At 42.7% G+C, this 22,721-nt stretch overlaps 1 protein-coding gene across 1 annotated transcript in view; it reads right to left on the reverse strand.

Moving 5' to 3' along the window:
- Positions 1-3,991: 3,991 nt before the first annotated feature.
- Positions 3,992-22,721, reverse strand: part of LOC141134937 (C-type lectin domain family 10 member A-like) — a 56,117-nt gene continuing 37,387 nt past the window's right edge. The window contains exons 8-10 of the mRNA XM_073624370.1: positions 16,569-16,720; positions 6,235-6,341; positions 3,992-4,481 (exon numbers count right to left, since the gene is read on the reverse strand). Of these exons, the coding sequence (XP_073480471.1) occupies positions 4,331-4,481; positions 6,235-6,341; positions 16,569-16,720 (410 nt within the window). The 3' untranslated portion in view covers positions 3,992-4,330. The remainder of the gene's footprint in view (positions 4,482-6,234; positions 6,342-16,568; positions 16,721-22,721) is intronic.

Below are 22,721 nucleotides of genomic sequence, written 5' to 3' on the forward strand. Positions count from 1 at the left end.
TTGCGCATGCACGGTGTACATCTCACTCACAGCTGTTTATGTTCGGCAATTTTCGGCAGCTCCGTAGTCCTTCGTACTGCGCAAGCGCTGCACCTGCGCAGTACAGGGGGGGTCCTTATCCACCGGGCGGACCTTTCTCGGCAGAACACCATCAATAACTGGAGAAGGGGGGGGGAGTCCAGTGACGTCAATGTCCGGGACTTAACCAGATCTCCGACGAAACTCCCTGAAGATCTGGAAGGCGGTGGAGAGGTGAGTACCGATCAAAAGAATTTTGATCGATCAAAAAAATTAACGATTAATCGAGGAATTAATTGTTAATTTCTGCAGCCCTAATATATATATATTAAATACGTTTACCGCAGTTTATATCAGTGCATTATTTTAGGTTTACTGCAGTAAATTTCAGTGCATTATTGCATGTTTAACACAGTATAGACATGGGCTGAACGACCCCCAGTTCGGTTTGCAGCAGAACATTCGAACATCGAAAACGTTCGGAACAGGATACTGAACTTCATTGAAGTTCTGGGGGACATGTATCAATGAACACAAAGTTTGTAAAAAACATAATTTTTGAATGAGCAGTGATTTACTATGGCTTAAAGTGAAACCACAAAAATGAGAACTATCAATAAAAATTAAAAATTCCTTTAAATATAGTGTTTGAGGAGTCCCCTTAGTCTGCCTGTAAAGTGGCACATATGTACCGTGTACAGAACCTGCTGCAGCAATAGTGACATTAATAAAGCCAAAAAATGAAATTTTCCCTGCCAGCTTTCTTTATTTTATAAACAACGGCTTAGGAAGCCAGTGTGTATGATGAGGCCACAATGTAGTGCACTCGGAACAAGATTAGAGTTTTTGGATTAAGTCTGGTGTCTCTTTCGCTGACTTTGGATAGAAGTAACAGGTATGGAAAAATGTGTGTGTTGGTGGTGCCTTCACACAGTAACCCTATAGAGGTACTCTTGATGAAAGCAAGAATTGGCCTTGCTGTCAAAAATTTAAATGACATGCACCTGTCAAACAGGTGTGGAAAAATTGGTCCTTGGGTGTTAATTGTGCCCATAAAACCTACACCAAAAAATTTCTTCCAGATGGCATTAACACCCACAAAGCTAGGCAGCCTAGGCAGTCTTTTTTAGAGATTCCAGATTCAGAAAGCACTTAATCAGTGACATCGGCATCAGGGGTTTAATAGCTGCTGCTAATCCAGGACTGATTCATTTTGATAAATGTCAGCCGAACCACGGAGTCTGTGGACAGACGCACTCTCTTACCTGTCACAAAACCTCCAGCAGCACTGAATGCCTATTTGGAAAGCACGCTGGATGCAGGGCAGCCTAGCAGCTCAATTGCATACTGGGCATGTTCTGGCCAGTGGTCTATTCCCATGACCCAGTAACCCATGGGAACTGGAAAGCTTTCCATGACTGTTTTCAATCTTAAATAATCTCCCTCCATATGATACAGACGCTGCCGATGGAATGTGGAAACTTACAGCCCTGGGTGTTGAGGACTAAAAAAATTGAAAAGCATCACTGAGGCGGCCCCCTTCTCTACCAATCCTCTCTTGACCAACAGAAGCCTCAAAACTGTTTTCCACGAGACTGTAACCTACCACAGTCTGGAAAGGCGTTACATAAACTCCTCCTTAAATCTGGTGCAGCTGTGCATAATAGCTAATCAGCTTCTAACTTCAGCTTGTTCAATTAAGCTTTGACAATAAAACCTAGAAGCAGAGATACATTAGATTTTGCACATCAGTTTTAGTAAATCAATCCCAGTGAGCCTCGTACTAGGGTGAGCACGCGTCTAGTTTGATCATCGTGCCATGCCGTAAAGATGGGGGACTCAGTGGTAAAAACCATCTATAACTAAGTATTCTTGTTACATTTTCCAATATTATTATCTGTATGTAGATGGGGTGCAGCATGGTGGCTCGGTAATAACACACTTTTCAGAGACAGTTCACAATAAACCCGGTGGGAAGACAGCCCAACCGGGAACAGATACGGGTCCCAACAGTGTGTAGAGAGCAGGTTACAGCCGAACTGACAGCACCTGTTAGGAGGGGCAGAGCCTCGTGCCCAAGTGGTAAGATGTCCAGAGAAGTTGCGAGCCCTAAACTTTCCCTCCTCGCTTGGAACTTTTCCCTGCCGCTAGTTCTGTCCCTAACCTGTCCCAACGCTATCCACTCTCAAATGCACGCCAAACCTGGGAGCCAGGGCCCAAAATAGGCTCTGCCTGACCCATAATGGCTGCTGGAGTCACATGGGGCACCAGCATCCAATCGGTTAGCTTCCCCAGTGACCCAGGAAACCATAGAGGAACCATGTCCCTGTTGACTTCCTCTCTAGCCTCAATGCCACTGCGGACGAGCGCCACCTGCAGAGGAGAAAATAGACTGCTGTACCTGCCTACATTTACTGCGGTTCGCAATAGTAAACACTGAATAAATAGATTTCATTCACAAAAAAATGGTTGTTTATAACAGTGATATTCACTGTTATAAGCAATCATAGTGTGTAAAAAAAAAAATCTCGATCACCTCCCAGAGTAGTATAGTGTTACTATGGTAACGCTGGGCTGTTATGGTCACAGTATGCAAAAAAAAAAAAAAATATTTTTAAAAATTGAAGAAAAAAAATATTATTATTATTTGTTTTTTTTGTTGCATACTTTCACCAGTCAGTGTCCCTGATCACCGCCACACCTGTTATATGATGTACTATTTATACTGGTGACAGTATGTAAAAATAAAAAATTGTGAATTTTTTTTTTTCTTCAATTTTTGAAAAATTGTGATAAATTACATTTTCAAAAAACTTGCCATGCCTTTTACTAAATACCTTGGACTGTCTACTTTTCAAAAAGGGGTCATTTGGGGGGTATTTGTACTGTCCTGATGTTTTTGGGCCTCAAGAATTGAGATGGCCGTCAGTACATCAGGATTGATCAGTTTCCAGATATATATGCCATAGTTTGTGGACTATCCTATAGACTAAATAATATACACTGATTTGGGTTATTTTCACCAGAGAAATGGAGCAGAATACATTTTGGCCTAAATTTATGGAGAATGATTATTTATTTGCAAAATTTTATGACAGCAATGAAGAAAAACACATTGTTTTCCAAAATTTTCCAAAATATTTCATTTTTTTGTTTATTTAGCAAAAAGTAGAAAATCCAGTGGGGATAAAATACCCCCAAAAGAAAGCTTTATTTATGTGAAAAAAATGATAAAAAGTTCATATGGGTACAGTGTTTAATGACCGTGCAGTTGTCATTCAAAGTGTGACAGCGCTGAAAGCTGAAAATTGGCCTGAGCAGGAAGGGGGTGAAAGTGACCGGTATCAAAGTGGTTAAAGGCCTTGTCCCCTCTGGCAAGGTAACCACCCCATGTTGATAACATGTGAAATGGTATGTCCCAAGAAGGAGGGTGACTCAATTGTTTGCATGCAGATCACCCTAGATAACACCCACATGTGATGCTGAGCCTCCATGTTTGAAAGAACTGAAATTCAATGAATGACTTGTGGTGGGACAGGGACAGTCAGGCTGGGGAGGAGAGACCTAGGTGACACTGGACCTCCTCCAGCCAAGAAATTAGGTGGGGCTCTATCTGACTCTTTGTAGCTTCTTATGTCCTGTACACACGGTCGCACATTCCGACAACAAAATCCTTTGGATTTTTTCCGATGGATGTTTGCTCAAACTTGTCTTGCATACACACGGTCGCACAAAGTTGTCGGAATTTCCAAACGTCAAGAACGTGGTGACGTACAACACGTAGGTCGGGACTATAAATGGGCCAGTAGCCAATAGCTTTCATCTCGTAATATATTCTGAGCATGCGTTGGATTTGTCTACACACGATCAGGATTTAAATGATCGGATTTTGTTGTCGGAAAATTTTATATCCAGCTCTCAAACTTTGTGTGTCGGAAATTCCGACGGAAAAAGTCAGATGGAGCCCACACACGATCAAAATTTCCGACAACAAGTTCCGATCGTACATTTTACGTCAAAGTCCGACCGTGTGTACAGGGCATAATGCACATTGTGACAAGCTCACAGCATGTGGTGAAATACAGGACCCTATACAACTGTGCAAGACTAAAGAAAAGGTTGGAGTTCAACTTGAAAACTGCAGATTGGATGCTCTGAGATCCTCCAATTCTAGAAGAACAACAAGTCCCAGCATATCCTGCAGCATTATTTTATACAGTAGTAGATTCTATATGGCTGTAGTATGATGGAGGAGCAGCAAAGGTACAGTAGATAGAGATATTAGGTGTCCTCTGGTGTCCTTCAGTCCATATCAGAAGGTCATCTTCTTCTCACAGATGTAGTTTATCTTTTCAGAACAGTGAAGATCATTCCAGTCATATCCAATCCATAACATACCACAGTCTTCCCCTCCTCCGAGAACATGACCCTTCCAATCATTGGGCTGATCCTCCCCCCAGAACCTGAAGGACAGAAGTGACAATAGGGGTTTAGACCAATACAGGAACTAAGCAGAACTGGGACCTCAGAAATGCTATAAAATGAGATTTAAAATACAACCCCATACATACATATAGCCCCTAGCTATGTGATGTGTTCTTCCTCCCACCTCTTTCCCTGATTCAATATGTGAAGAGTTTTCTCCTCCAGGTCCTTCATGTGAGAAGTTCTTCCCCTTCACTCCTTTACCTATTGGTCTATGTGAGGAGTTCTTTCCCTCATCTCTTTCTTACATTGAGGAGTAGGGATGAGCCAATGGGTTGGCTTAAACCTAGGCTGTTAAGGTGTTTGGAAGAATGACCAAACGTTTGGTCCCCTGTGCTCTGGGAGCTGAGCACTATCTATAGAAATGGTATTTCTACTGCTTCAATATATAACAGCTTCCTATTGTCAGTGGTTCCTAAAGAAGCAGCAAGTGCTGGTGCCCGCTGCATCCCTAGCAACCATCTACGACACATTGCTCACATGGGTGGGAATCTACAGTTACATTAGCAAAGGGACAGGGACTGTCACTGGCCATATTTGGTCAATGATGTTACTACATTCCCCTCCCCTTCCCTTATATAGCTGATGACAGCTCACTGAACTTTCATTCAGCGAGCAGTACCATTGGAAATAGCCATATACATCAGGTCAACCCAGTTTTTAATTCTGTTAAGCCGGCAGGCATAGGGCATCCTGATTGATGATGGATTTACAAGGGCAGGTAAGTATGACATGTTTGTTATTTTTAAAGAAAAAAAAACTGAGACTTTAGTATTACTTTAAGGATATGAAAGCATTGCCAATAGGATCCACAGGTGTTAGGATACTCAAGAGGCAACACCCCGCTGGAACCTTTTTCTACAGAGTCAGTCCCTCTACCCAGCCCCTCACTGGTATGTTTTGCTCAAAAGGGCTTGCTCATGAAGACTGAATCATAGATTATTAATAAACATGTCCTGCCACTGTAAAAATGGTTGAAAAACGACACAGGGTTCGCACATGTGCAGAGTGCGGGACTCCGGAGTATGGATTTTGAGCTGAGAGAGAGTTTCTTACAGCTTTTCCGGGATTTTGGTATTTGGGGATTTCAAAGTGCCTTGGGAGAGAAGAAATCTCCAACCCAGTGTCCAGGTTTTGTTGAAGACCAGCAGGGTGTGTGTGAAGGACTGAGAACATTTCAGGGCTCCAGCCAGGAGGGAGGTGTGCTCTAATTTTGGAGACAGGGCTTCACCTTAGGAGACAGGTGTGAGCCAGTATCACTGGGTGCATTAAAGAGGAGCTGTGTGCCTTAATTAGGAGCTGTGTGCATTGACAGGCTTGAAGATATGTGCATTGAAGAGATGTTGGTGTGAGGGACACATTACTAAGAGCAGAAGTACTGCTGAAAAAAGAGCCAGGTGGCTTGATATTTTTTTGCCTATTTTTATGCTGTGTGCTGGGAAAGTTTATGGACTTTACGTTAATCTGTTTTCATAAAAGTGGGCTACCAGGCCCTTAAAACTGGCATGGACTTCACTAAAAAAAACGCATCTAATACTGAGTCTAATCACTCCATGTCACAGTACATTATTGTTTTCTAGGTGACAAAGTATTGTACAGCACTAGGGGAAGTGAATTAAAGTCTTAACAATTTGCTCAAGGATCCATTGGTGTGCCACCCTTTCAGATCCTTTTGCCAGATCTTAGAAATATGTGAGTAGGATTCTGATATTTGAGGTTTCAGTGTCTTACTTTGGAGTTATGTCATAAGGCGTTCCATCCACCCATCTCCAGGTTCCATCCGCATCTGTTAGACCGATCCAAGAGTATTGTTCGTTTGAAATCCCACGCAGAAAATTCTTAAGAAAATTCTTAAAAAAGACAAAAAATAGAAGTTGTTAGAAGATAAATTAGTATACACACAATGGGTGATTAGGTCACATGACAGTTGGGCTACCAGTATATTTTAGGGTTTGGGTAGGAAACTGGGAACCAGGAGGAAATCCACTAAAATGATGAGAACACGTCACACCCCAACACAAATGTAATCTTCCCCCGGAGACAAAGACATGGTACAACTTATCTCCAGGCTCGTGACACCCCTGAGGTCAGCCTTAGAAAATAGACAGCAAAGTCAAGGTTTAAAAATTGAGAAGAGAGGAAATGTATTCTACAATAGCAATGTTTTGGCTGTGTGTGGTGATCCAACATAATCTCATGACATTTACATATGAGGATCATGCCTAGAAACCAATTCATTCTGAAAAAAGAAAAAATATTTCCACAAAAAAAATATTTTAAAGTAAACTTGCCCTAATATAAACACAGGGGATGCCACTGCTGACCTCCTACTAAATATACCAGATTGATGGCTTCTACATTAGCCTACTGGTATCCTTAGATGAATTCTTATCTCGGGTCAGTGAATCAAAACACCAAAGCCACAGAGTCAGCATGAGAGCCTGAAAACTCACAATTTTATAGGGAGACGTCAAAAATAGCCAACTCCGTGTTCCTCTTAGGACAGGTTTCCTTTAGTGTTGTAAATGTATGTGTGCGGTCAGAGCATTATGCTGTGAAACATCCACAATGGCACCATTCCAAAAATGTATAGAAGAACAGGGGAAGGAGGGAAAATGTTGTATTGGTATTTCGAGTCGGGCTTCTTTTTGTGGCTTATTACTATTTGAGATGACAACCTAGTTCTATGTTCCTTTTGAGACGAGGTAAGTTTGGTTGTTAGATAGAAGAGCACCCTTCTTTTTTGGCCCTTTGATGCACATATTGGCACTTTTCCTTTTTTGGTTTATGTCTCCCCCATGGGGTATCCCCTCGTGTCTCCCTCTCCCCTTTCTTTCCTTCCTTCCTTTCTTATTCCCCCTTCCCCCCTCCCCCCCTCAATTTCCCTCTGCCCCCCTCTTCTCCTGGGTGTTTTTTTTTTAGCATTCTCTCCTCTTTTTGCTTGTATTGTGTTATGTATGTATTTAATATGCTATTACATACCATATATACTCGAGTATAAGCCGAGTATTTCAGCACATTTTTTTTGTGCTGAAAATGCCCCCCTCGGCTTATACTCAAGTCAAGCACTTTTCTGCAGCGGAGAATGACATTTTCCGTACCAAATTTGGGGCCCCGTATCTCAGGGCCACTTGGTGCTAAGAACAAAGTCGGTTCGGAAAATGTCATTCTCTGCTGCAGAAAAGTGCTTGACATTTTCCAAACCTACTTTGGGGCCCTGTTTCTTAGGGCCACTTTGTGCTAGGAACCCCAGCTTTGGATATGTTTTAGTGCTAGTTCCACTGGGTTTGCACACCAAATTTGGGGTTCCTAGCACCAAGTGGCTCCGAGATACGGGGCCCCAAATTCAATCAACTGTGTCTATCTGCAGCAATGTCATTTTGGGACCCTTTGGGTCCAGAGACCCCAAATTTTGGCTGCAGCTAGGGGACATCTAGAAACCCTTAACTACCGAATTTGAAGTTTGGGGGACCTATGGCTGCAAATGGGCACAGTGAGGCATGCAAATGGGCACAGTGAAGTTGCAAATTGGCATTGCTGACCCTCTTTTTCACTTACAGTAGCTGCACATTTCTCACCCTAGGCTTATACTCAAGTCAATAAGTTTTTCCAGTTTATTGTGGTAAAATTAGGTGCCTCAGCTTATACTCTTATACACTTAGTAGGTGAGGTTGAAAAAAGACACAAGTCCATCAAGTCCAACCTATGTGTGTGATTATACGTCAATGTTACATTGTATATCCCTGTATGTTGCGGCCTTTCAGGCACTTATCTAATAGTTTTTTGAAACTATTGATGCCCCCCGCTGAAACCACCGCCTGTGGAAAGGAATTCCACATCCTTGCCGCTCTTACAGTAAAAAAACCCTCTATGTAGTTTAAGGTTAAACCTCTTTTCTTCTAATTTTAGTAAGTGGCCACGTGTCTTGTTAAATTTCCTTTCTCGAAAAAGCTTTATCCCTAGTGTGGGGTCACCAGTATGGTATTTGTAAAATTAAATCATATCCCCTCTCAATTGTCTCTTCTCCAGAGAGAATAAGTTCAGTGCTCGCAACCTTTCCTCATAACTAATATCCTCCAGACCCTTTATTAGCTTTGTTGCCCTTCTTTGTACTCGCTCCATTTCCAGTACATCCTTCCTGAGGACTGGTGCCCAGAACTGGACAGCATACTCCAAGAGTCTACAAGACCAGAGTCTTGTAGATTGGGAGAATTATCATTTTATCTCTGGAGTTGATCCCCTTTTTAATGCATGCCAATGTTCACCCCGCCCCCTCTGACAACACGGAGAAAGCCACAGGAAACTCCTGTGAATTCCCCGTGGTCACCGGGTGGCCCCGCCCTCTGTTATAAAAGAAGTGTCAGAAGAAGCATCACATGGCTGAAGACTCCCACTGAGGCGGATCATGCGGACGGAGCGGAGAAGAAGCCTGGAGGAAGATGCGGGACGAGAAGAGCGGAGGAAGAAGAAGATGGAGAAGAAGAAGATGAAGAAGAAGAAGATGGAGGAAGAAGAAGAACACCGAAGGAAGATCAGAAGAAAGAAGATGGAAGAAGAAGCCGAAAGAAGAAGAAATTAATAAAGGACCTGTCAAAAACCGTCTCTTGTGTTTTTTAACCTTTTTGACACTTTTTTTGTGAAATGGAAGGGGTACATTTGTACCCCATTACCAATTCACACAGGGGGGGGTGGGAGCTGGGGGTCCCCTTGTTGAAGGAGGCTTCCAGTTTCCGATAAGATCGCCGCCCGCAAACCCCCACAACCACCGGCCAGGGTTGTGGAGATGAGGCCCTTGTCCTCATCAACATGGGGACAAGGTGCTTTGGGGGGCTACCTCAAAGCACCCTCCCAATGTTGAGGGCATGTGGCTTGGTACGGTTCAGGAGGGGGGGGCACTCTCTTGCCAGGTTGCGTGTTCGGATAAGGGTCTGGTATGGAATTTTGGGGGGATCCCACAACATTTTTTTTCAATTTTGGCATGGGGTTCCCCTTAAAATCCATACCAGACCTCAAGGGTCTGGTATGGATTTTGAGGGGGACCCCCACACCATTTTTTAAAAAAATTTTGGCACGGGGTTCCACTTAATATTCATACCAGACCTGAAGGGCCTGGTATGGAATTTAGGGGGACATCCACGCCATTTTTAAAAAAATTTTGGCGCGGGGTTCTCCTGTGGGGCAATCCCATGCCGTTTTTATCAATGAACTTTTATGTGTATTGTCGGACTGGCAATTCATTAATAGCCGCGAGTCGTTTTATATGACTTTTTTTCCTTTGAAATTTCATTTTGCTGTCAGACTGTTCTAAACACGGGAAACATGCGCCCCTTTACAGGCATACTATAGACACCCCCCTGGTACAAAATTTAAAGGAATATTACACTTTTATTGTTTCACTTTAAGCATTATTAAAATCACTGCTCCTTTATAAACGGCCGTTTATAAAAATTCTTTTTGCATTGATCCATGTCCCCTGGGGCAGGACCCGGGTCCCCAAACACTTTTTATGACAATAACTTGCATATAAGCCTTTACAATTAGCACTTTTGATTTCTCCCATAGACTTTTAAAGGGTGTTCCGTGGCTTTCGAATTTGCCGCGAACACCCCAAATTGTTCGCTGTTCGGCGAACAACCAATGTTCGACTCGAATTTGAAGCTCATCCCTACTGGAGAAATACAAGACCAAACGACTGGAAGCTTTGGAATCTTTTATGCCCCATACACACACTGGAAATTCAGCCAGCAAAAGACCGATGTGAGCTTTTGGTTGAAAAATGCGACCGTGTGTATGCTCCATTGGACTTTTGCTGGCCGAATTCCAGCCAGCAAAAGATTGAGAGCAGGTTCTCAATTTTTCGGTCGAAAAAAGTTCAGATCGGAAATTCCGATCGTCTGTACACACTCCGACGCGTAAAATTCCTACGCATGCTCGAAAACAATTCGACGCATGCTCGGAAGCATTGAACTTCATTTTCTCGGCTCGTCGTAATGTTGTACATCACCGCGTTCTTGACGGCCGAAAGTTCCAAGAACTTTTGTGCGACCGTGTGTATGCAAGACAAGCTTGAGCGGAATTTCGTCGGAAAAACCATCCAAGATTTTTCAGACGGAAATTCCGTTCGTGTGTACGGGCCATTAATCATCCTTTCTGTCTGTGGTGGAGGAGAGTGACTGATGTTTGGAGCGAACCAAGTGGAATAATACAGGTGATCACCATAGCTCCCAACTGTCCCTGATTTCGAGGGACTGTCCCTGATTTGGAGAAATGTCCTAATGTCCTAATTTCTATAAAGTTGTATATAAAATGCACTTTTTATCTATGAAAAAGTGTATCCCAGTGCTAAACCTTTCTAAATTGCTGCATTTGGAAATTCCTAAAGCCAATATAAAGGAATAGTTGTGGTAAAAAAAAGGACTTGTGGGTTTAACCAATCTTGTTTTTTTTTTACAGTTCTCCTTTAAGGGGGCGTGGCAAGGGGTGTGTCCTATGCCTGCATACTTTTGATGATAGGTGTCCCCTCATTCCTATCTCAAAAAGTTGGGAGGTATGGATCACTGTGTATATCAGGCGTGTCTGACCCTTATAATCTTACCCGGTAAGAGGCCATCTAGCTTTATGAGGCACACCAAAACAAAATTTATAACAGAGAAACCGCGCTATAAACGAACAACATAATAAAATCAATATTGTGAAGTGTAGTCCCATGTACATTAAATAGTCCCTTGTATAAATCAAAATTATGTCTTGTCATAAATGAGTGATGTGGATTTCATCCAGAATAGATATGTGATGAACAGGCATAAATCTGGAACAATTTATGAGGTAATGTGCTTACCAGAAGTAAGCCAAATTGGGGCAAGTGGCTTAAACCCAGCCTGGGCCTTGAGATGATCAATCCCGGTGAGGCAGGATAAACACGCTCGTCCCGTGTATACAGTCCATAGAGGTTAGCCAAAAATATATGAAGCAAACATAGCGTAATACTGATACGTACAACAAACCTTCGGGAGATCCTGCTTACCAGAACCCAAAATGGGATAGACAGATGAAACGAGATCCCAAAACGAGCTCCTATAGGAACGGTGAGGATACGTCCTGCCACAGTAGGTTCCAGGCTCTTCACAAAGCTGGTAATCTCTCAGCGATCGGTTGGGTGAAATCACATCAATCAGGACCGCTAGCTTCTGTCCTGCAGACCTCCCAGGAGCTCGATTCCAAAAGGTCACCTTTGCTGGTCCAATGTGAATATCCAAGTTCTCTCAAGTTATCCCCTCGGATGAGAAGTGGGGGGGGGGTTACAGGTACTGATTGATGTGATTTCACCCAACCTGAGGTCCGATCGCTGAGAAATTACCAGCTTTGTGAAGAGCCTGGAACCTACTGTGGCAGGACATATCCTCACCGTTCCTATAGGAGCTCGTTTCATCTGTCTATCCCATTCTGGGTTCTGGTAAGCAGGATCTCCCGAAGGTTTGCTGCTGCTTTGCATCCGGTGTTTTTTCCATGTATGGTGGACAGTCTTTGGCTAGATTTACTCACACTGTTTTCTCATCTGGTAAGCAGTTTGCACATGTGATTTGCTGCACCTAGAGGGATTTATGTCTTTTCCTGGGTGACTATTACAGGCCTAATTTTTCCTCTATATCTGGTAAGCAGATCTGGATGTTATTCACATTTTTTATTTTTATTCACTCCAGTATCTATATCTTGCATGTTTGCCTGACACTCATACAATCACCCTCAGTTGTTGTCACTTGCACTGGATTTTTTATGATCACGTATGATTTTTTGGGCTAAGATTGAGTGTTGCACATTTCTGCTTTGAAGTGTTTTACGTATCAGTATTACGCTATGTTTGCTTCATATATTTTTGGCTAACCTCTATGGACTGTATACACGGGACGAGCGTGTTTATCCTGCCTCACCGGGACCGATCATCTCAAGGCCCAGGCGTAGTTTAAGCCACTTGCCCCAATTTGGCTTACTTCTGGTAAGCACATTATCTCACAAAGTGTTCCAGATTTATGCCTGTTCATCACATATTTTTTTCTGGATGAAATCCACGTCACTCATTTACATCTAGCTTTATATTTCTCCGCTGGGATAATATAAAACATCCTTTTTCTGATATTGCAGATATCAAGGCGCTGCATCAGAAGTTTACATGAACACATTTTTTTTAAGTTGATCCGCGGCTTTGTTTTTTGGACTTTCATATAATACAGCATAATCACACGTCTATCTGATTATTTTTATTAATTGATTTTTATTGAGTGTTGGACTAATATCATAAGGCATATATCAATTACACTGTATGTTGTTTAGGCTTGCGCAACTCCCTATTATATGGGTGTGAATTGAGTATTTAATTCTTGGGAGTAGCGGCACCCACACATATAGAATTTATTCACATACAGTATATATTTTGTGTATATATAGACTCCTTATATATACATAAAAAATGTTTTGGGGGAAAATATTTTTTCACATTATATATAATTTTTTTTATAAATGTATTGATTTTTATACGTTCACATATATTTATTTCTGCTAAATAAGTATAATCACGTTATAATATATATTTTTTCACACATTTTAATAATTTTTTATATATTCACATATTTTTTGTTATTAAGCTTAATCACGTTCACCTTACTATTTTTGGTAAGCTCTGAATATTTAAACCATATATCCATTGTACTACTCCACCAGCAGCCCAGCAGCAAGCACGTTTACCGGTACTAGTGCGACTCCTGCGCCGCCTGCATACTCTACCAGGGGGGCCCCCCGAGTCAGAGGTGTAAAGGAAACCTTCCTCAGCATAGACCAGGCTCTACCCACCAGGTATACGTGACAGGTGCCCCTATAGTAAGCTGCTTGCTGTGGGGGGCACGCAACAGGAGGGAGGGGCCAGGAGCACCGAAGAGGGACCCAAGAAGAGGAGGATCCGGGCTGCTCTGTGCAAAACCAACTGCACATACCAGGTAAGTATAACATGTTTGTTATTTTTATAGAAAAAAAAAAAACAAAACCGAGACTTTACACTCACTTTAACCACTAAAGCCCCGGACCATTTGGCCAAAGACCTGAGCACTTTTTGCGATTTGGCACTGTGTCGCTTTAACTGACAATTGCGCGGTCGTGTGACATTGCACTCCAACAAAATTGAGGTCCTTTTTTTCCCCACAAATAGAGCTTTCTTTTGGTGGTATTTGATCACCTCTGCAGTTTTTACTTTTTGCGCTATAAACAAAAAAATAGCGACAATTTTGAAAAAGTGCATTTTTTTTTTACTTTGTGCTATAATAATTATCCCCAAAAAATTTATAAAAAAACATTTTTTTTCCTCAGTTTAGGCTAATATGTATTCTTCTACATATTTTTGGTGAAAAAAAAATTGCAATAAGCGTTTATTGATTTGTTTGCGCAAAAGTTATCGCGTTTACAAAATAGGGCAGGGATATGCAATTAGCGGGATATGCAATCAGCTGTTGCAAAACTACAAGTCCCATCATGCCTCTGCCTCTGGGTGTCATGCTTGTGGCTGTCAGAGTCTTGCTAGGCCTCATGGGACTTGCAGTTCTGCAACAGCTGGAGGTCCGCTAATTGCATATCCCTGAAATAGGGGATAGTTTTATGGCATTTTTATTAATAATTTGTTTTTTTTTTATTAATAATGGCGGCGATCAGCGATATATTTATCGTGACTGCGACATTATGGCGGACACATAGGACACTTTTGGCGCGATTGTTTTGACCATTCACATTTATACAGCGATCAGTGCAATTAAAAATGCATTGATTACTGTGTAAATGTGACTGGCAGTGAAGGGGTTAACCACTAGGGGGCGCTGTAGGGGTTAAGTGTGTCCTAGGGAGTGATTCTAACTGTGGGGGGGAGGGGTTATGTGCGACACGACACTATCAGTGTCACTGTCACTAGGCAGAACAGGGAGATGCTTGTTTACATCAGCATCTCCCCGTTCTTCCTCACCATGAGATGATCGCGGGTATCCCCGCAGACATCGAGTCCGCAGGACCCGCGATCGCGCTCACGAAGCTCCCGGTGGGAGCGCGTGCCCACAAGCCGCCTCTTAAAGTGCAACATACACTTCTGCCTGTACATGCCCTTCTGCCGACGTATATCGCCGTGAGGTGGTTAGGAAACGGTTAAGTTTGGTTTTTCCCTGCTTTGTCTCTCCATTGTTTTGGCACATTTAAAGTCCCTTCAGTTTTTGGTGGGAGGGAGGGGAGTTGCTGCCCCCTTGTTGCGTTGGGGTTACCCCCTTTTTCCCTCCCTCCCCTGTTCCTTCTTCAGTGTTACTCCCCACCATCTAGCTGTTTCACAGAATGTGTAAGTCACTATAATTAGAGAAGAATGTAGGTTTTCCTTGCTAAAAATAAAAATAAAGTAGTATGTGGCGCTAACTAATAAGTGCAAATACGACTAAAGGACTCATAAATGTAACAAGCTCACACAAATGAGTCACAACAATGTGAAAAAAAATAGAATAGTGAATCTTCCATAAAGTGAAAATACTTGATGTAAACGTAAACCTAAGGCTGTCAGCAAGAAGCCAAAATGAATGCGGCAATACTGCAGCATAAGTGTGTAACCAAACTTAAATGAATGATAACAATAGTGCTAACGAAAAGATTTTTTTAAAAATATAGGTTTTCCTTGCTGACCTCCTAAACATGCCAGTGGTCTGGCTAGAACTCCAGTCAAAACGTTTTCTTTCTACTTTTTAATCTCCCGGGAAGGAACTATAACCTCCATCAAGTCTTCATTGTAACACTATAAGAGATGAGGAGCACTGGATTGCAGTGGCGGCTGCTCCATTAGGGGCGCGTGGGCACCGCCCCCCTAATCAATGCGCCCGGCCCTAATCACCAATGTCTTTATGGACCTTGCTTTGTGCACTGGTCCAAATCATTGGGTGGAGGGGGGATTATGGTGTGGGGTCGTTTTTCAGGGGTTGGGCTTGGCAGCTTAGTTCCAGTGAAGGGAAAGCTTAGGCCGCGTACACATGATCGGACATTCCGACAACTATTCCGACGGATGTTGGCTCAAACTTGTCTTGCATACACACGGTGGCACAAATGTTGTCGGAAATTCCAAACGTCAAGAACGCGGTGACGTACAACACATATGACGAGCCGAGAAAAATGAAGTTCAATAGCCAGTGCGGCCCTTCTGCTTGATTCCGAGCATGCATGGAATTTTGTGCGTCGGAATTGTGTGCACACGCTCGGAATTTCAGAAAATTCGAGATCCAGCTCTCAAACATTTGTTGTCGGAAATTCCGACAGCAAATGTCCGATGGAGCCTACACGCGGTCGGAATTTCTGACAACAAGCTCACATCGAACATTTGTTGTCGGAAATTCTGACCGTGTATACGCACAATTTAGGTGTCAGCATACCAAGACATTTTGGACAATTCCATGGGTCCCAACTTTGTGGGAACCGTTTGGGGATGGCCTCTTTCTGTTCTAACATGACTGAGCACCAGTGCACAAAGCAAGGTCTATAAAGACATGGATGAGCAAGTTTGGGGTGGAGGAACTTGACTGGCCTGCACAGAGGGGTTGATTTACTAAAACTGGAGAGGGCAAAATCTGGTGCAGCTGTGCATGGTAGCCAATCACCTTCTAACTTCAGCTTGTTCAATAAAACTTTGACAATAAAACTTGGAAGCTGATTGGTTTCTAAGCAGTTTTAGTAAATAACCCCCAGAGTCCTGACCTCAACCCGATAGAACATCTTTGGGATGAATTAGAGTGGAGACTGCAAAACAGATCTTCTCGTCCAACATCAGTGCCTGACCTCACGAACGCCCTGGAAGAATGGTCAAACATTCCCATAGACACACTCCAAAACCTTCTGGACAGTGGGAGAAGTCATAATCTCTCTCAGTCTACCAGTGCTTAGATTGTTGTCCTGCAAACTGGACAATCTCTTCCCAGGGTGAGGCTGGGAGCATAATAATCAAATACTGCTGGCAGTGATGTGATCAGACAGTGGGACTAATACAATAGGAAGTGTATATCTGTGCATACCATCTCTGCCTCGCTGTTAGTGACCACCAGGTGGGCCTTCCTGTCCTCACAGGCTTTCTTGGAGGCGATCCATGGTTTTGTGTCTGAAGAGAAGTAGTAACAGCTGAGTCCATAGTGATTCCATCCCTCACTGCATAATGGATTGGAGGAGTCTGAGGGAGCAAGAAAGAGGATTAGGTGGGTGATGCTGGATTGTTATGGTTATAGCCATACAGTTTAGCCAAGACGGTAAAATTATATGAAGCGACAGCATTTTTGCTAATTAATGTAACGCTATGTTATTCTATGTACAGTGTTATAGCTTAGTATATATCACCATCTAGCGGTCAAAATGTGGAATGGATTTGGTTTCATTTTATTTTTATGTGGTTAAACTGGAAAACATATCACAGGAAGTAATTATTTATTTACATTTCACATGAATTGACCTACCCAGAATGCCAAGTGTTTTTTTACCCAGCAGGACTCAGTACTGAAAGTCATCCTGGGTAGGCTATAAAAAGGCTGGGAGCGGCCATCTTAGGACTCTGGGGAACGCATGGCCTGCTGCAAAATGTGGACAAGGAAAGATTACTCCTGCGCTTGTGAGGGTGTATTAGGTTTGGAATGGTAGTATTGTAAGCTGTAGAGGAACTGAAAGAGATGGTGTTGCGTTTCCTGCTGCCCAAACTGACCCCGGGGTCGTCAGTGTAATGCCCTGTACACACGGTCGGATTTTCTTATGGAAAATGTGTGATAGGACCTTGTTGTCGGAAATTCCGACCGTGTGTAGGCTCCATCACACATTTTCCATCAGATTTTCCGACACACAAAGTTTGAGAGCTTGCTATAAAATTTTCCGACAACAAAATCCGTTGTCGGAAATTCAGATCGTGTGTACACAAATCCGACGCACAAAGTGCCACGCATGCTCAGAATAAATAAAGAGATGAAAGCTATTGGCCACTGCCCCGTTTATAGTCCCGACGTACGTGTTTTACGTCACCGCATTCAGAACGATCGGATTTTCCAACAACTTTGTGTGACCGTGTGTATGCAAGACAAGTTTGAGCCAACATCCGTCGGAAAAAATCCTAGGATTTTGTTGTCAGAATGTCCGATCAATGTCCGACCGTGTGTACGGGGCATAAGACTATATTTAGAAGGGTGGATGGAGGGCGCGTGATCAATTGCTCACATCAAAAATGTGTATAATTTATTCATATGTAATGAAATAAAAACAAATAGATAATAACAATACAAGGTTTCATACAAACAGTTAACAAAATATGCAAAACATAAAAATTAAAAATAGGTTAAAAGTAACACAAGCCCATGTTAGGGTGAGTGTTTAAAATCGGCTGACGCGTTTCAAGGATAACCTCTTCATCAGAGCCTTGAGAACCAGGGCACAGTCTGTATAGGCCGGTAGGCCAACATGTGTACATAAAGAGGAATGGCTAGTTGGGAGGTGTAGCCTGTGATGAATAATTAGTTTTTCTGAGTTCCATATCAGTCCAAAGATCAAAAAAATATATATGTGTATATAATATAATATAATATAATATAATATAAATATAAATATAAATAGAATTCATAATTATAAATATAAATATAGTATGGAGCACATGGCAAGTATATGCAACACAAGAGACATATGATAAATTCAAATAAATATGATAGATGGAAATCATATATATATATATATATATACATACAATTGATGAAAGATACAGTGTCTATAAAAACCATAAATAATTAATCAATGGTGAACCTTGAAGCAACAAAGTAGAAGCATAAAAATAAAAAATATATATATAAAAATATATGTATAAAAAGAAGGGTGATGACGGACTGGTGACTAGATGTGTAAACACACCTACCTATGTGGTATGTTAATGTATGTTGACGGTATGTGTGTTACATAGTTACATAGTTACATAGTAGGTGAGGTTGAAAAAAGACACAAGTCCATCAAGTCCAACCTATGTGTGTGATTATGTGTCAGTATTACATTACATATCCCTGTATGTTGCGGTCATTCAGGTGATCATCTAATAGTTTCTTGAAGCTATCAATGCTCCCCGCTGAGACCAACGCCTGTGGAAGGGAATTCCACATCCTTGCCGCTCTTACAGTAAAGAACCCTCTACGTAGTTTAAGGTTAAACCTCTTTTCTTCTAATTGTAATGAGTGGCCCCGAGTCTTATTAAACTCTCTTCTGTGAAAAAGTTTTATCCCTATTGTGGGGTCACCAGTACAGTATTTGTAAATTGAAATCATATCCCCTCTCAAGCGTCTCTTCTCCAGAGAGAATAAGTTCAGCGCTCGCAACCTTTCCTCATAACTAAGATCCCCCAGACCCTTTATTAGCTTTGTTGCCCTTCTTTGTACTCGCTCCATTTCCAGTACATCCTTCCTGAGGACTGGTGCCCAGAACTGGAGAGCATACTCCAGGTGCGGCCGGACCAGAGTCTTGTAGAGCGGGAGAATTATCATTTTATCTCTGGAGTTGAACCCCTTTTTAATGCATGCCAATATTCTGTTTGCTTTATTAGCAGCAGCTTGGCTTTGCTAGCTGCTGAGCCTATCATCTACTAGGACCCCCAGGTCCTTTTCCATCCTAGATTCCCCCAGAGGTTCTCCCCCCAGTGTATAGATTGCATTCATATTTTTGCCACCCAAATGCATTATTTTACATTTTTCTACATTGAACCTCATTTGCCATGTAGTCGCCCACCCCATTAATTTGTTCAGGTCTTTTTGCAAGGTTTCCACATCCTGCGGATAAGTTATTGCCCTGCTTAGCTTAGTATCGTCTGCAAATACAGAGATTGAACTGTTTATCCCATCCTCCAGGTCGTTTATAAACAAATTAAATAGGATTGGTCCCAGCACAGAACCCTGGGGAACCCCACTACCCACCCCTGACCATTCTGAGTATTCCCCATTTATGACCACCCTCTGAACATGCCCTTGTAGCCAGTTTTCAATCCATATACTCACCCTATGGTCCATGCCAACGGACCTTATTTTGTACAGTAAACGTTTATGGGGAACTGTGTCAAATGCTTTTGCAAAATCCAGATACATCACGTCTACGGGCCTTCCTTTATCTAGATGGCAACTCACCTCCTCATAGAAGGTTAGTAGATTGGTTTGGCAAGAACGATTCTTCATGAATCCATGCTGATTACTGCTAATGATATCGTTCTTATTACTAAAATCTTGTATATAGTCCCTTATCATCCCCTCCAAGAGTTTACATACTATTGATGTTAGGCTAACTGGTCTGTAATTCCCAGGGATGTTTTTTGGGCCCTTTTTAAATATTGGTGCTACATTGGCTTTTCTCCAATCAGCTGGTACCATTCCAGTCAATAGACTGTCTGTAAAAATTAGGAACAACGGTCTGGCAATCACCTGACTGAGTTCCCTAAGTACCCTCGGATGCAAGCCATCTGGTCCCGGTGATTTATTAATGTTAAGTTTCTCAAGTCTAATTTTAATTCCGTCCTCTGTTAACCATGGAGGTGCTTCCTGTGTTGTGTCATGAGGATAAACACTGCAGTTTTGGTTACTGAAGCCCCCCGATTCACTCGTGAAGACTGAGGAGAAGAATAAATTCAATACCTTTGCCATCTCCCCATCCTTTGTAACCAGATGTCCTTCCTCATTCTTTATGGGGCCAATATGGTCTGTCCTCCCTTTTTTACTGTTTACATACTTAAAGAATTTCTTGGGATTTTTTTTGCTCTCCTCCGCTATGTGTCTTTCATGTTCTATCTTAGCCGTCCTAATTGCACCCTTAAATTTCTTGTTGCATTCTTTATAAAGTCTGAATGCTGAGGATGATCCCTCAACCTTGTATTTTTTGAAGGCCTTCTCCTTTGCTTTTATATGCATTTTTACATTGGAGTTAAGCCATCCAGGATTTTTGTTCGCTCTTTTAAATTTATTACCCAATGGGATACATTGGCTAATGCCCTTATTTAATATGCTCTTAAAGCAAGCCCATCTCTCCTCCGTATTCTTTGTTCCTAATATTTTATCCCAATTTATGCCTTTTAGCAAGGTTTGTAGTTTAGGGAAGTTGGCTCTTTTGAAATTCAGTGTCTTTGTGTTCCCTTCATGTTTCCTATTTGTGTGATTTATACTGAAACTAATTGACCTGTGATCGCTGTTACCTAAATTGCCCCGTATTTCCACATCTGTGATCAGGTCTGTATTGTTGGAAATCAGTAGATCCAGTAATGTTTTATTGCTAGTTGGTCCGTCTACCGTCTGACCCATAAAATTGTCCTGCAAGACATTAAAGAACTGGCGAGCCTTAAATGAATGCGCGGTTCCCTCTGCCCAGTCTATGTCTGGATAATTAAAATCCCCCATTATGATAACACTTCCCATCCTTGCTGCTAATCCAATTTGTGATAGGAGATCCGTCTCCACTTCCTCCCTCAGGTTAGGGGGCCTATAGCATACTCCCAGTATTATTTTCCCCTTAGCTTCATCCCTTTGGAGCTCTACCCATAAGGATTCCACCTCCTCTCTAGCTCCCTCAGTGATGTCATCTCTCACATTCGCTTGTACATTATTCTTGATATATAGGCATACCCCTCCCCCTTTTTTACCCTCTCTATCCTTGCGGTATAGGGTATACCCTTGAATGTTTGCCAGCCAATCATGAGAGCTGTTGAACCAGGTCTCTGAAATTCCCACAAAATCCAAATCCTCCTTGTACAACAGTATCTCTAGTTCACCCATCTTGTCCGCCATGCTCCTGGCATTGGTGAACATGCCACATAGTTTAGACTGGTCGCATATTGTCCTCGTATTGGGTGTTTCAAAATTGCAACTAGGACTTGCTACTATACTCACCTTGTGTTTTTGTGCTTTAGTTAACCTACCACTAATGCCCCCAATACTACCCTCTGGAATATCTTCCGCGCTGGCTATCACTGTCTCTGGACCCTCCCCCCATCGCCTAGTTTAAAAACCCCTCTAACTTTTTGGTCATCTTCATTCCCGGCAGATCTGCACCCTCCTCATTTAGGTGCAGTCCGTCCCTTCTATAGTACCGGTTACCGACTGAGAAGTCGGCCCAGTCCTCCAGGAACCCAAACCCCTCCTTACTACACCAGCTCTTCAGCCACTTGTTTACTTCCCTAATCTCCCTCTGCCTTTCTGGTGTGGCTCGATGTACCGGTAGTATTCCTGAGAATACTACCTTGGAGGTCCTTTTCCTCAATTTAGCACCTAAGTCCCTAAAATCGTTCTTTAGGACACTCTATCTGCCTCTGACTTTGTCATTGGTGCCAACGTGCACCATGACAGCCGGGTCTTCCCCAGCCCCTCCCAGTAATCTGTCCACAAGATCTGTGATGTGCCGAACCCGAGCGCCCGGTAGACAACATACTGTTCGGCACTTCAGGTCTTGGTTACAAATTGCCCTCTCTGTCCTTCTAAGAATTGAGTCCCCTATCACCAGAATCTGTCTTTCCTTTCCCTTTGCTGCCCCCCCACTCTCACTGGAGGAGTTCTTCCCCCGGCAGCTAGGAGAGTCCCTCATCTCCAGCAGTGCTGGTCCCTGACTGGTTTTACCAATGTCACTCAATGGAGCGTACTTATTGGGATGCTCCAGTCCTGGATCGGCCTCTCTGGCACTTCCCCCTCTACCCCTCCTGACTGTCACCCATCTACTCTTTGCTAGTGCCTGCACCTCTTTGTCTCCAGCCGCCTCTGTGCTGGCCCCTGCCGGCACCTGCCGTGTACATTCCTGGCTCACCTTTAGTATGGAGGGACAGCAGTGCTGACAGTTGCTTCCCCAGATTCAGAACCTGGGCTTCCAGGGAAACAATGTGCTTACATTTTGCACAGCAGTATTCGCCCTCGATCGGATGATCAAGGAACGCATACATGCGGCAAGATGTACAAAAAGTCGCCTCTCCACACCCGCCGGGCATCGTACCTATTAAATTTAGTGAGGATTTTGGGATTTTACCCTGTCCAAATTACCTAACAGCTAGCTTCCTGGCACTAATACTCAAGACAATACACAGGTACACAACAAGACAATACACAGGTACTCACAGACCTACGTGCACTCGCAATACTCAAGTATACAGTACACAATACACAAGTACTAACGATCCACACACACTACTCAGACAACAC

The sequence above is a fragment of the Aquarana catesbeiana genome, linkage group LG03, assembly GCF_042186555.1.
Source record: "Aquarana catesbeiana isolate 2022-GZ linkage group LG03, ASM4218655v1, whole genome shotgun sequence".
In the NCBI taxonomy this organism is placed as follows: Eukaryota; Metazoa; Chordata; class Amphibia; order Anura; family Ranidae; genus Aquarana; species Aquarana catesbeiana.